This window comes from Balaenoptera ricei, chromosome 3, assembly GCF_028023285.1.
Source record: "Balaenoptera ricei isolate mBalRic1 chromosome 3, mBalRic1.hap2, whole genome shotgun sequence".
In the NCBI taxonomy this organism is placed as follows: domain Eukaryota; kingdom Metazoa; phylum Chordata; class Mammalia; order Artiodactyla; family Balaenopteridae; genus Balaenoptera; species Balaenoptera ricei.
Window position 1 is genome coordinate 171,425,260 of NC_082641.1, and position 13,020 is coordinate 171,438,279.

At 56.9% G+C, this 13,020-nt stretch overlaps 1 protein-coding gene across 11 annotated transcripts in view; it reads left to right on the forward strand.

Moving 5' to 3' along the window:
• Positions 1-12,729, forward strand: part of EPS15L1 (epidermal growth factor receptor pathway substrate 15 like 1) — a 102,014-nt gene extending 89,285 nt beyond the window's left edge. For 5 of the 11 annotated variants that reach the window (XM_059918195.1, XM_059918184.1, XM_059918185.1 and 2 more), the window contains 2 exons: positions 6,561-6,766; positions 12,100-12,729. In XM_059918195.1, the coding sequence (XP_059774178.1) occupies positions 6,561-6,766; positions 12,100-12,246 (353 nt within the window). In that variant the 3' untranslated portion in view covers positions 12,247-12,729. The other 6 variants (XM_059918191.1, XM_059918192.1, XM_059918193.1 and 3 more) reach the window with 6 other exon arrangements.
• Positions 12,730-13,020: the final 291 nt, after the last annotated feature.

Sequence of the window (13,020 nt, forward strand, 5' to 3'; positions counted from 1 at the left end):
TGACGGAGAGTCTCTCTGGGGGTCGTGGCAGCAGCTTCCAGCCCCCAGGGGCTCTTCATTTGGTTGTCTGCAGTCACAGCCTCCCCTACGCTCGAGGCTCCCGTCCCTGGGCAGGTGTCTAGCAATGACAGGCCAGGTATCATCCTGGTTAGCTTTATACCAAAATTAAAAAAAAAAAAAAAAGTGATCTGTGCCCTCTTCACTGAAACACGCCCCAGTCAAGCTCTTTCCTTACTCGCAGTACCCGGAGCCATGGAAAGGCATAAAGCCGGGCAGCCGACTTTGCTCAGGGGGCACGGAGGCAGATCGAGTTACTTTGTCCCGTTTGAGATGAGCAACACCTCAGAAAATCGGAAAAAAAAAAACAATTAGGGAGTTAGCAGAAGTGGTTACGTAAAAGCAGGAACTAGCCCCAGAATGTTTTAAAAGTGCAGCTGCTAAAAATAAACGGGGGCGCAGAGTGGGAAGTTTGGACCGAGGGCAGCCAGGGCGAGGGTTTCTTTGTAAAAAGCCTCTGCTCGTGAGCATCGTGTCAGGCCGATCCGGGGACGCCACCGATTTCACACGTGCCCGGTCCGATAACTCAGCCTCTGTGCCCGAGCACAAAAACAGATGACCGAGAAAAAACCGTTTGTTTTTCTCCCCACCCCCCCACGCCCCCGAAAACAGGAGCAGTTGATGTGCCCTGGTTTCATATTAACACAGTCATGATTTCTAAATAACAACGGTTTCGGCAGCAGAGCAAAACCAGGCCCGGGCTGTGCTTGACGTGATTGCCAGTTCTCATCTCCCCGATCATCTCTTTGCTTGTCGGAAACCTCAACTTGACATTCTAGCCGGCTGGATTCTTAACTGCCCCCCACTCCCCGCCAAAAACTGATTTAAAAAAAAAAAAATCCCCCAAAGCAGGGGAGGAAGGTCTTCTTAATTGAAAAGGGAAAAAAAAGAAAAGCGCACAAGTGGGCGATGATGTATTTATTTGAACATTTGGACTGTTGTGGTCGCTCTCAGGGCCTGGCTGGGGTCGACTGACCCACTTATCCCGGCTCAGATGTCTGCCCTTTGTGAGCAGCTCCTGCAAGAAATGCTCCAGGAAATCAAGCAGCCGTCCGCCCTGGACTTGCTGCTGGAACCAGGGGCTGCTCTGGGCCCTGGGCTTTTCAGCCTGTCCCTGGCAACCCTTACTTTTTCTTGGATTTGGATTTTGCTATTTGGTCCATTATTTTAGTTTCTGATTTTAAAAAATTAGCCCGAGAGTGCACCGATGAATATTTGTTGCCCTTTCTTGCAAAGGAGGGAAGCCAGATGCCTATATATCCCTTCCTGGCTCATCAGTGGGGTTCCCCCAAAGGCCTCAGGCCCCTCAGGATGGCCCCGTGGAGCCTGGGTGGTGGCACCAGGAAGAGGGGGCTGGTATTACTGGCACCTGCAGTGTGCTGAGCCTCGCCTACGTGGAGCTGACCCTCAGGTGTGCTGGAGGCTAGACCAAGAAGCCTGCGGGGGTGGAGTGAGCCCTGGAGAAGGGTCTTCCAGGGGAAGGGCAAGGCTGTGCCAGGGTGGGGGGAGACTGGCTGGGCTGGACAGTGCAGGGCGGTCAGCATGGTGGAAGTCGCTAGTTGCTATGGGAAGGAGGCCGCGGTGGCCAGGCTGCAGGGACTGTGCCCGCTGAGGTCAGTGCCCCTTCCCTCAGTGTCCCCATCCCTCAGGACCGCGTCTCCCAGGGTGCCCCTGCCAGAGGCACACATTATACCGGCTCAGTTCGCAGGTTAGGACCCGTCACCCTGGGCCCAGAGAAGGCTGCAGGTGTTTCAGGGGCCCCCCCGAGCATAGTTCACTCGGGAACATGTCTGTCCGTCCACGATCAAGCCCCGGTGATGCCACGGCTTGGGGTTTGGAGAGCGAGGCGGGGTCTGCGTCTTGGCGCACCCTGCAGGGGGACTCTTCTGTGGTGGGTGTGGAGCACGCCTGGGGCGTGGTGCTGCTCCACCGTGCCGAAGGAGGTTGCACGGAGGGACTGAGGAAGCAGGATGGTGGCGGCCGGTGCAGGCAACTCAGCAGTTCAAGGGGAGGACACTGTTGCCCAGGGGCTGCACGTGCCCACCACGCTGCGCACGGGACATACGAGCGGCTCTGTCAGAGCAGAGAGCTGCAGTCGGGGGTCCTCGGTTTCCTAGTGGGGAGCATAGGGGCAAGCTGTCCTGACCTCTAGGGATTGGAGCTGCGCCGGCCTGGCCTGGCATGGGCAGACCAGTAACGCCTGATTTACGAAAGCAGGCAGCGCATCCCAGGCCAAGCCCGGCTCCGGCAGCCGTGCACAGCCGGTGCTCTATTACCCTGTGTGAGTGTGCTAGGGCCGCCGTAACAAATACCACAGGCTGGGTGGCTTAGACAGCCGAAGCTGATCGTCTCACAGGTCTGGAGGCTGCAAGTCCGAGATCAAGGTGTAGGCAGGGTTGGTTTCTCCTGAGGCCTCTCTGCTTGGCTTGTAGACGGCGTCCTCCCCCCGTGTCTTTCCATGGTCTCCCCTCTGTGCATGTCTGTGTCCGACTCTCCTCTGCTTCCAAGATCACCAGTCATATTGGATTAGGGCCCACTCATAGGAGCTCATTCTAATTTAATTACTTCTGCAAAGATCCCGTGTCCAAAGACAGTCATATTCCGAGGTACTGGGGGAGACGACCTGAACATAGTGAATCGGCGGGGGGCGGCGGGGGGGAACCAGTTCAGCCCATCACAACCCCATTTCATGGATAAGGAAACTGAGGCTGAGAGAGCAAGGCTGAGTGGGGTGGTGGCCGTGCTCCGCACCGTCTTTCAGGGGCCCACACTCCACTCCCTGCCCAGGGCCGAGCTGGGAGGGCTGAACACAGGCATAGGGAGACAGCGGGTCACAGGCGTTTGAGGTGGAGGTGCCATCTGGGCAGAGGGACTGTCTGGGTTGGGGGGTCCTGGGGGGGGAGGGAGGTGCCGCTCAGGCCCTGGAGGGCTGTCGGGGGATGAGGTTGGGAAGGGTTTCGTGTGGGCTGTAGGGCCTTCTGAATTCGCCACAGCGGATGCAGGGGCCCAAGGCAGGGCCGGGCGTGGTGGAGCTTGCATGTTAGAAAGCTCCATTCAACAGAGGGGTCTAAGCAGCGGGCCCTGCCCTAGGCAGCAGGGACACAGCCGAGGACAGCAGGGCCCTCACCCTCGTGGAGCTCACGTTCTCTTGGGAAAGAGAAAATCACAGCAAGTGACATAATAACGACGGAGCATGACGAGGGCTGCAGAGGCATCTGAGCCAGAAGTGGGGAGGGCGGCCTCTGTGTGTGCGGCACCCACACGAGGAAGAGCGTTCCAGCCTGGGCAGCAGCAAGCGCAGAGGACTGCGCTGGGCAGGGCCAGGATGGCCGAGGCCGGGGTGTGTATTCCCAGGGCAGCGGGGAGAGCTCGGCAGTGTCGGGTCAGCTCTGCGTTAAAAGGCCACCTTGCTGGGCGCGGATGGCCCATGGGGCGAGAAGCTGAGAGGGTGAGCAGCCAGTGGCTGTTGCAGGGTTGGTTCCCAGGGACCCGGGAGAGGTGAGGACCACTTGCCTGGGGTGGTGGTGCAGCCATGTGGACCAGAGCACCCTGCCTCACGCCCACCCTCCCTCCTGCCCAGGGTGCCCCTGGGCTCCGCCTGGCTGCCCACTGCTCACAGCTGCACAGCCTGGAGTTGACAAGCTGCCGGGCACGTCTTGCCCGACCCCTCCCGCCAGAGCTGCACGCTCGCTTCTGAAGAGAGGGGAAGGGGTCCGCAGCAACATGGCAGTGCTCTCCTGTCACTGTGGTGCCGGGCCCGGGAGGCCTTGGCTCACCCATCGGCTTGACCCTTGGACCAGGGAGTAGGCTGGTTGTGTAAGCTGGCCTTCGGGGAGGCATTTCTTCAAGGCCGGCACCCAGATCGCCCTGCTCTCTGAAGCCCAGGGGCTGAGGTCCAGGAGGGAGAGGAGGAGGCGGGATAGCCGACAGCAGGGAGAACGTCTCAGGGAGGGGCATTTGTTGCTGGGGGGTGGTGGGCAGCCTGAGGTCTGTGGCTCTGTCACAAATAGGAGAGAAGGGACCAGAGGTAGAGAACTCAGCCTGCACAGAAGATGGGTCGTGGGGATCAGCCCCAGGACTTCACCCTGAGAAGCAGTTACCCTGGGGGAGAGAGACCCTAATTCCTGCTGTGCCGCGGGGTGGACTTGGCACCGCCCTTCTGGGGAAGGGCCCACCCAGGGGCTTTGTCGGAGGCTCACCTGGCTTATTGGGCCTCAGGGCTGACTGAACTGATTCGTGGCCACAGGGAGAGGTGGACCGATGTCGCAGGCTACAGCCTCCTCCCCACCCTCCCTTCTTGGTCGGGGTGCATCATGTCGGAGCCTGGGCCAGGCAGTGTGACAGGGAAGGTCAGGCTGCAGCGGGCACACCTTCTGACCCACGGCTCCACCTCCAGAAGCGTCTCCTATAAATAAACACACGTGCGTGGTGCTGCTGCTCGTGACAGTGAGAGCCTGCAAAGGCCAGGGGTCAGCAGAGGGGCCCCATCAGGCCACAGGCAAGGGCATAGAGGTGCTCCGCTCTGACCGCAGGAAGCAACAGAGGGCTGGGTGCAGGGCTGCCTGTGTCTCAGAGTCCTGGGCAAGCCTCGGGAAGTTGAGACTCTCGGTTTCCTTGAACACGCAAAAAGAAACCAGCAGCAGCTCTGACGGGAGGGGGCGGCCTGGGGCCTCTGTGTTCAGCTGTCGGTGGGGGCATCCATGCACTGGCATCACCCGCCCACCCAGAAGTCCCGATTCAGGTGGGCTGGGGCGTGGGGATTTTAACCAGTGCTTCTGGTGGGCTTGGCGCCCGTCTCTTCTCCGTGGGCTCTCCCAGTGGCGGGACCGCGTCACTGGTGACTCGAATTTCTCATGCATGGGTGAAGCTGACGGAGACGGGGTGGCATTTGTACAGCCACCCAGCTGCTGCATCGAGTGACAAGTAAATAAACTTGCGTGTCCAGAGGGGCCTCAGGCCAGGCTCTCACAGGCCCCACACACACTGAGCCCTGCTCGCGCAGGCACTGCGGTGCCGGATGCTGGGTGGCCTGGAGTGGGGCGCAGCCCCGAGGAGCACGCTGGGCACCAGTCACCCGGTCTGACCCGTACCTCTTCGTTCCCACTTCCCAGACAGGAAACTGAGGCCACCTGGGGCTGAGGGGTTGGTCCTCATCTGGGTCTCAGAACTAAAGGTGACAGAGGCTGGAGTCGTTAGGGACACCTTGGGGCCGTCAGAAATGTGGCCTGGGAAGCAGCGTCAGAGAGGGTGGTTTTGAAGCTGGGCATGGAGATGGACGTGCGGGCAGGTGGGGTGGCAGAGGAGAGCTACAGGGGTCAGCTATAGCTCAGGGCCAGGGGCATTCTCAGGATGTGCAGCTGGATGTCCAAGGTCTTCTGTGGAATGTGACCCTCGGCTTTTGGGTTCTTTTTGCACATTACTTTGAAATTACAAGAGTAAACATAGGCAGCTCAGTTAACAAATCAGAATCATGTTAAGTATTCTCGAGCCTCTAGCCCGGGCTTGGACACAGAGCTGCCAAATTGAACGTCCCACCCCCTGGGTACCCCAGTACCCTGGGCAGCTGTTGGGCAAATGAATGGCATCAGGCAGGAACCTGGCCTGCAAAACCGGCAGATCCCTGAGGCTCATCATGTGGGTTCCCCCCCCACTCTTGCCAAGCAGGCCTGGAGAAGGGTCTCGTTCCTAGCGGATTGTTCTGACATATTGGCAGGATTTGTTGGGAGAAGCCACCTGTCCTCAGGCCACACCCCCCAAGCATGGCCTCACAGCCTCATTTCCCTCCAATTCTAAACACCTCTCTCCCGCGTCCCCGTGGAGATCTGCCTTGCCGGGACCGGGGCATCCCAGAGCCACCCTCTTGGCAAGAGCCCAGAAAGGCCCAAAGCCTGCCCCTTGGAGCCAAAGGGACAGAAGCGGGAGCTGGAAACGAATTTAAACCCAGGACGGCAGAGTGGGTTTGTCTGGTGAGCTGCCTCCGGACCCTCACGACTAACACAGCTAACTCTACACACACCACGTTGTGAAACTAATCGCCCTGTTTAGTTGCAAGTAATCCGCTCCCCCTTTTTTTTTTAATTGTTGGAAGCTTGCAGTGTATTTTTCTGCTCAGCCATGACTTTTTAAAAACAATGTGATAGTAAATGTGTTGCCACGCTAAAATGAATCACTTTGAAACACGCCTGCATGTGAGCTTTTTAAAGATGATGTAAATTTTAGCTGCGGTGGGAGGGGAGGGGAGGGGGTCATCTGAAGTGGTTTTCTTGTAACGCCCACAAACCATTAAGCCTCCGGGATAAATGGAGAGGAAAGCCAAGAGCCACGCAGATTCCCCGGGGTCCGTCCCACAAGCGGCATTCCAGCTCTTTCCAGAGAGGGATAGGGTTTCCCAGGGAGCTGGTACCCGGCTCTTCAGTCAGGACTCTGTTCTGTCCGTGGTCAGTAACTTGTATTTCTTTTTTTTCTCCCTTTTTTTTTTTTTTTTTTTCTCCTAAACTTTCCAGGTAAAAGTACACCCGTAAGCCAGCTTGGTTCTGCAGACTTTCCCGAGCCCCCCGATCCGTTCCAGCCACTCGGGGCTGACAGCAGTGACCCGTTCCAAAATAAAAAGGGGTTTGGGGACCCGTTTAGTGGAAAAGATCCATTTGCTCCCTCCTCTTCAGCTAAACCTTCTAAAGCCTCCTCCTTGGGCTTTGCAGACTTCACCTCTGTAAGTTAAGTTCTCCGCCTCCGCGCCATTCCCTCCCCTCCCTCCGCTTGCAGCTTCTTTGGGGTTATTTTTTGTGTGTGTCTCTTTTGAATGGCAAACCTCCTCCTGGCTCAAGTCTCCCGGTACCTCACACCATCACCCGTGTTATTTATTCTGTACTGCTGCTTTCTGTAAGAAAAACGGTTTCTCAATAAAAAAAAAAGAGCTCTGGTTTGGATACTCTGTGATAAGGGCACGTTTTCTTCCAGCAGGGTGGCCCAGTATGCCTGTTTTTCTGTCCTTCACGGTAGACTCTTTGTATTAGTTCTGTTGCCCAGAGCCTGTTGTGTTCATTGATTTTTTTGGAAGCCACGACATCAGACGCTTCTGAAGTACGAAAACAAGACTGCTAAAGTTACATTCGGGTCTTGCTGTCCTCAAAAAAGTCTTTGTGGGGGAGTTCTGATGGTCCTGCCCAGTGCATTTTGGGCAGCAAGTGCGAATTGAAGGACCCAGCCGGATCACATGAAGGGAAAGCAAGTTTGATTTTTTAAAACTTTTATTTCAATTACCAGCTACAATGAAAACTGAAATGCAACCTAGAACAGCCACTCTGAATCCCCTTCCTTTTGCAGGGAAAAAAACCAAAAAACCAAAACAAAAACTCAGAAAGCCATTAGCAGAGTTAAGTGCCTTTTCCGAAGCTAATCCAGGGATTTTGAAAGTCTGGCTTTGTGTCTTGGTGTGGAAAAAGATTCCAGATCGTAAAACGCTGTCACATTAGAGTGTTTTCAGTACCCAGAGATCTTGTTCTCAGAGAGCTTCAGACGTTGTCTTCCCAGAATCAGTTTCACTGTCTGTTGCGGCACCTGTGTTTTTTAAAAGGTTTTCTTCACTCGATTTTGCAAAGTACCCTGTTTCCTTGTTCGTTGTGAGATGTATTGTTTATAGATGCTTCCACTCCTAGAATATCCGTCTTAAAGCATGCTCTGCCATATCAGTGCCCAGTGAGCACCCAGTTCCTTTCAGAATCACCTCGCGCACAGCTATGCCGTGGCTTATTGAAATCGCCCAAGACGCCGACACGTTCCTGGCTCTTGGCGACCTGTAAATATTTTATGACTGCAGTTAGCTGGGTTTTGTTGACAGCGAGTGCACACTGCGGATCTATACAAATGGCAACATTGTTAATAAAAGCCAGAAACAAAACCGGCTTTATCTACAGTTTCTTAGATAGCACTGCCTTTATTTTTCAATGGAACAACTGTGAAACGCTGATGAAAAAAATAGAGCTATTCATGCACGACTCAGGTACTCTAGGGTAGGGGGGAAGGGTAAGTGGATTTGAATGGCAATTGGAAGAAATGACTGTTCTCTCTCTGAAATGCACAGTTCTGTTTCCTGTGCCCACCTCCCCCCCCCCATAGCTGGTTTTTGGAAAACTTTTTTTTTTTTAACCCCCAAGATTTCAAGTTATCATTTGACACATCATTTCTGGTCATTTCCAGCACAGTTGTTAACATTGATTAAACACCCCTGGGATTTAATCACCCTCAACTCCAGGCAAGGAATTGGATTCTGCCCAGTTTGCAGCCCTGCTGTTTTACGTTTAAAATCACCTTTCCCGCTTCAGACGCCCCAGTCTTTCCAGGGGAAATCACCTGACTGGGAGATTCAGCCCACTCTAATGGGATGGGATGCGTGGGAGGTGGGACACCTAACTGGTTTGGTTTTTCCCCTCAGTCATACCGTGGTCCAAAACATGGTCAAAAGTGTCCCACCTCCAGGGACTCAGGATGTCCTTGTGTTTTCATGGCGTCCGGGGGCTCAGTCCATTGGCCGGTGGTTTCTGTGTTCACTGGACCGCAAAGATATATGCCAACTCAAGGCCAAAGTTGGTTCCTCTGGTTTGTGTACTTCAGCTTCCCTGAGTAAATGCAGAGAGGTCTCTAACTGCCCAGCAGCCTGGCAGCGTGACTCTTTCAGATTGGATGTTCTAAGCGTGCCATCAGGACATGTTGTTACCCATGCAAAAGCAGCTTGGTCCGTGTCGGAGTTCAGGGACGCCAGTGTCACAAGTGTACTCAGTCCTGCCCCCCTTGGCGCCCCAGCTCTGCCACTCTGGAACCGTCTGATTTACAAGCCCCCAGTTTCCATCAGTGGGTTACTTGTGCTTGTAGCGGCTCACAGGAAATCTCTCCGGTATTTCTTTTAAAACAAGCCTTTCTGTCTTAGGCGAATGTGTTTACTAGGAAGTAGTATTTAGAGGTGAGCAAAACAGTGCTTTCTTTCGGGAAGTCTGCATTAAGAGCAGAGCAAATATCAGACGGGATCAAGTCACGCTTTGCGTCGTCAAAGAAGTCGGATGCATTTGCGATAGCAGGATAAGCGAGTTAATGGGAAGTGGCTAGAAGTGTCCCCACGCATGGTGGTGGCAGACGGGTGCACATGTCGATCCCTGGGGAGGAAGGGTGCCAGTGCTTCACGTGCAGAGGCCTCTGAACCTCGGATTTCTGTGGAGGGGCCGCCGAAATCAAACCGCTTAGAGTCCGTCAGGCCCCGGCGCGGGAGGTATCTCGGAAGAGCAGAATGCTCGTGCCCAGCCGGGTCTCGGTTCCTCGACGGCACAAGAGTGAAGCAGAAATCGGAGCTTGCCGTTTACCGAGCAGCTCCTGCACCCGCAGGCGGTCCAGATTCGCGCCGGCGTGTAACGCATCCAGGTCAGAGGACAAGAGCGCGGCCCGGTCAAGGTATCTCCACCGGGGCCGGGGGAAGGATTTTCTGCTGCTCCGAGACACAGAGGGAGCCACAGAGAAGCCCCTTCCTCCAGTAGCCCTCAGACATCACAGCCCGTTGTGCTCCTCAAGTGCGAGCAGACCACGTGCCTGCTGCGAGGCTCCATCCTGGATCCTAAGCTGGCCTCAAACCAGTCCACTCTGAAGGCATCTAGAACGTTCCTGTCAGCACGTTTACTTTGAACACACAGACTCCTTGAGCAGGAGACACCCGGGCTGAGCAGGCACCGTGGCGTGGGCCCAGCCTGCCCGTCCCTGGCCATGTGACCTCAGCCAATCCCTTGACCCCTCCGGGCCTTGGTTCTCAGCTTCGGTGTGGACCACCCCGGTCATTACTTGTCGGCCCCTACCCGCCCCCTCCTCTGAGCTGGCAAGGGCGAGGTCGCTGTCAGCCCAGCTGTCCCCTCCCGCTGCTGTCAGCACCGCAGAGTCATTCCCATCAGCATTTGTTGTTTTTTCCTTGTTTTTCTCCTGAAGAGGTGTTGAAAAATTCCCCAAAGAATACGGTGGGGCGGCGGGGGGAGGCGGTGGAGGGGGGAGGGCGATGATCTGTGACCAGTGGTGGAAACACGAGGGGCGGGGACTGGCTTTCAGGAGTCCAACTTGGAGACCCGTCAGCCCTCTGAGCATTTTTCTGGGCTGTTTCTCTAGAAAACGGGGACCAGCCTTTGTTCCCGGGGATGGCCCCTCTTCGTGCTGACCCTCACCTGCCCCTGTCTGACTCCCCAGGCGGGGGGAGAGAGGCCTCCTGGGCTGTCCTGCTTCCTCCTTCTCCTCCTCGGGGCCACATCCAGCTCCAAAGCGGCCTCCCCCAACCCAGCCCTTCCCTGCCCCAGTCCCCGCTGTCTGGCCCTGCCTCACCCGCACACTGGCTGTCAGGTCATGAAACATTCAGAAACTGCCAACCCCATCTCCCCGTTCGCTTGCCCAGGGAGCCTCCTCAGGAGAATCTTAGCTCCTTTCTGGGGCCTGTAAGCCCCTCGAGGTCCAGCCCCTTCCACCCTGTGCTCTGTTCTGGCAGCACCAAGTTTGGGCACTTGGCGCCCAACAGCTGGCACCTCACTGGGGATGGTGCCCAGACCTCCAGGGCCTGTCCTGTGCCCTCAACTCTGCAGTTACAGCTGACCACTGCCATCCCCACTGCCCCCCCCCCCAACCAGGGGGAAAGTCCAGAGTCCCGAGGGCCCAGGCTCTGCAGCCACCTGCACCTCCACCCCCAGGCCTCAGTGTTCCCAGCTGTCAGCCCACCTCCTGGGTTGCCACTCAGACTGTGTGTGTGTGAAGAAGTAGCCGTGAATTCCTGTCTCTGTTCCTTCCGCGGGGCTCCTGGTGGGTCTGCCGGGGGCCTCCACAAGAGCCTCTCTCAGGCAGGGATTGTCTGTAGGTCTGTTTGTTCCCGAGGGGCGCCGGGCCCCTCTTTACCTTTGGTGTGTCATCCAGTGCTTAGCAGAGAGCCAGCCAGAGTCAGTGCACGGGAGAGAGACACTGATCCAGGCAGGCCAGGGGTCCGAATGGGCTGCAGCTCTGCTCGGGGCCAGTGGTGCTGGAGACAAGAGTACAGCGACCGGGGGCCTCGGGGGGTCGGGGACCCCCGCCAGGGGAAGAGCGTGTGAGGTCTGGCTTTGCTTTTCTTTCCATAGAGCTAAGGTACCCCAAATGGTTTGAATTCGCCCATCTCGGGATCAAAACGGTTTCTTCCCTTGTTTTAAAAAACTATTTTTTAAAACGTTGAACCTTTCGGAAAAGGACCCCAAGAATAAAAAACTCCTGGACCAGATGGCGGTGTAAATGCCAGGGCTCCCGTAAACGTCCAAGTACAAGGTGGCTCTGAGCGTCTCCCAGAGCTCCTGGGACCGCGGCTGAGACGGAGATGCTGCGTTTCAGGACCTCATCATCTCGCTTGGCCTCAAGGCCCCTTTACGCGTTTTGAGACTCAGAGATCTGTTTGAACCGGAACTCTCCAGCCCCAGCGCCTCTCACCCGGGCATCAAGGCCCGTCGAGGCCCAGGCTCCGCGGGGTTCGCTGTCCCAACTCCTTGGGGTTCCACTGACTCTGCTCCCCAGCTGCTTCCAGAGACGCCCCTGCCGTCCCCCAGGAAGAGGCCCCGCGGAGCTTCTCCCTCACACCCCGTGAAGCCTCCTCGGGGTGCTGTTGGGGGGGGGAGTCCCTGGAAGTCTCTCAGTGTCCCCGATATCACGCCTGGCTTCCGCCTGCTTCAGGTCCCTGCAGGGACGGGACGGCTGGTTTCTCTGGTGGCAGTGAAGGTCAGACTCAGCCCCATGTCTCAGTGCATTGACCCCTTCCGGACTGGGGGTCAGGACTGGGGCGTGCGCGTCCCCTCCCCCTCCCCAACCAAGACAAGGGCTTCCGGCGTTTCCTGGTCTTCACCTGCACACCGGGCACCTATCCCGCACACCCCCCAGCACTGCGTTTCCCCGCACACGCCCGTCCACCCACGACAGGCCTCCGCATCCTCGCCCACCAGCACGCCCCCACCCCTCCCCGCCCCAGCCAGCTCCGGGGCGCCGTGTAACCCACCCTCCATTTTTCCTTCGCAGTTTGGCAATGAGGAGCAGCAGCTGGCGTGGGCCAAGCGGGAGAGCGAGAAGGCGGAGCAGGAGAGGCTGGCGCGGCTGCGGCGGCAGGAGCAGGAAGACCTGGAGCTGGCCATCGCGCTCAGCAAGGCTGACATGCCCGCCGCCTAGGCGCCGCCCCGTGCTTGCGCCCGCTGGCAGAACGGCCGCGGGGCGGGCTTGCGACAGGCAAGGACTCGGAGGTCCCTATAGACACACACTCGGTCTCGGCGGTCCCCGCTTCACGTTGCGACATGTCACAGCCACTGTTATGTCAAGGACTCGCTGGTCGGAGGGCCTCGGGCTCTGGGTGGCTCACCCAGGGCCAGGAAACACAGCTCAACCCAGTGCGGGAGGCCCGAGGAGACGCCCAAGGATCCACCTCTCCGCTGTGACATCCCCGTCTCCCTCCCGGAACCAGCAGGACGGGCAGAGGAAAGCGCCTGTCTCCTGCCTTTCATCCCCTGCTCACAGCTGGGCAAGTACCAGCGGGTGGGGCGCAGCCCACCCCGTCGCCTCCCCGACCTCCCTCTGAGACAGACACCCCGGTGATGTATGCATTCATTGTATAAAAATTAAGTTTGAATGATTAATATAAAATATTTTAATACAAAACACATGAATCCTTTTTTGTTTTTCTCTCTTTTCCACTTAAACGTTGTTTTCCTTGCATTAACGTTCACACGTGATGTCACATGAGGCAGACCGGGCAGAGGTGGAAGACCAGGTCGAACGTTCCCCGTTAAATCCTAAGTGTTTGAACAGAGAAAGCCAGTTTTGGAAGTCTTCCAGGGTCACCCTGTCCCTCGGGATGCAGCGTGCTTCTGAAATGGTGGGCTGTGACCTCACTGCGACTAGGGCAGCTGGCCCTTTGTCCCAGCAGTGCAGTTTGAAACGAGATTCCCG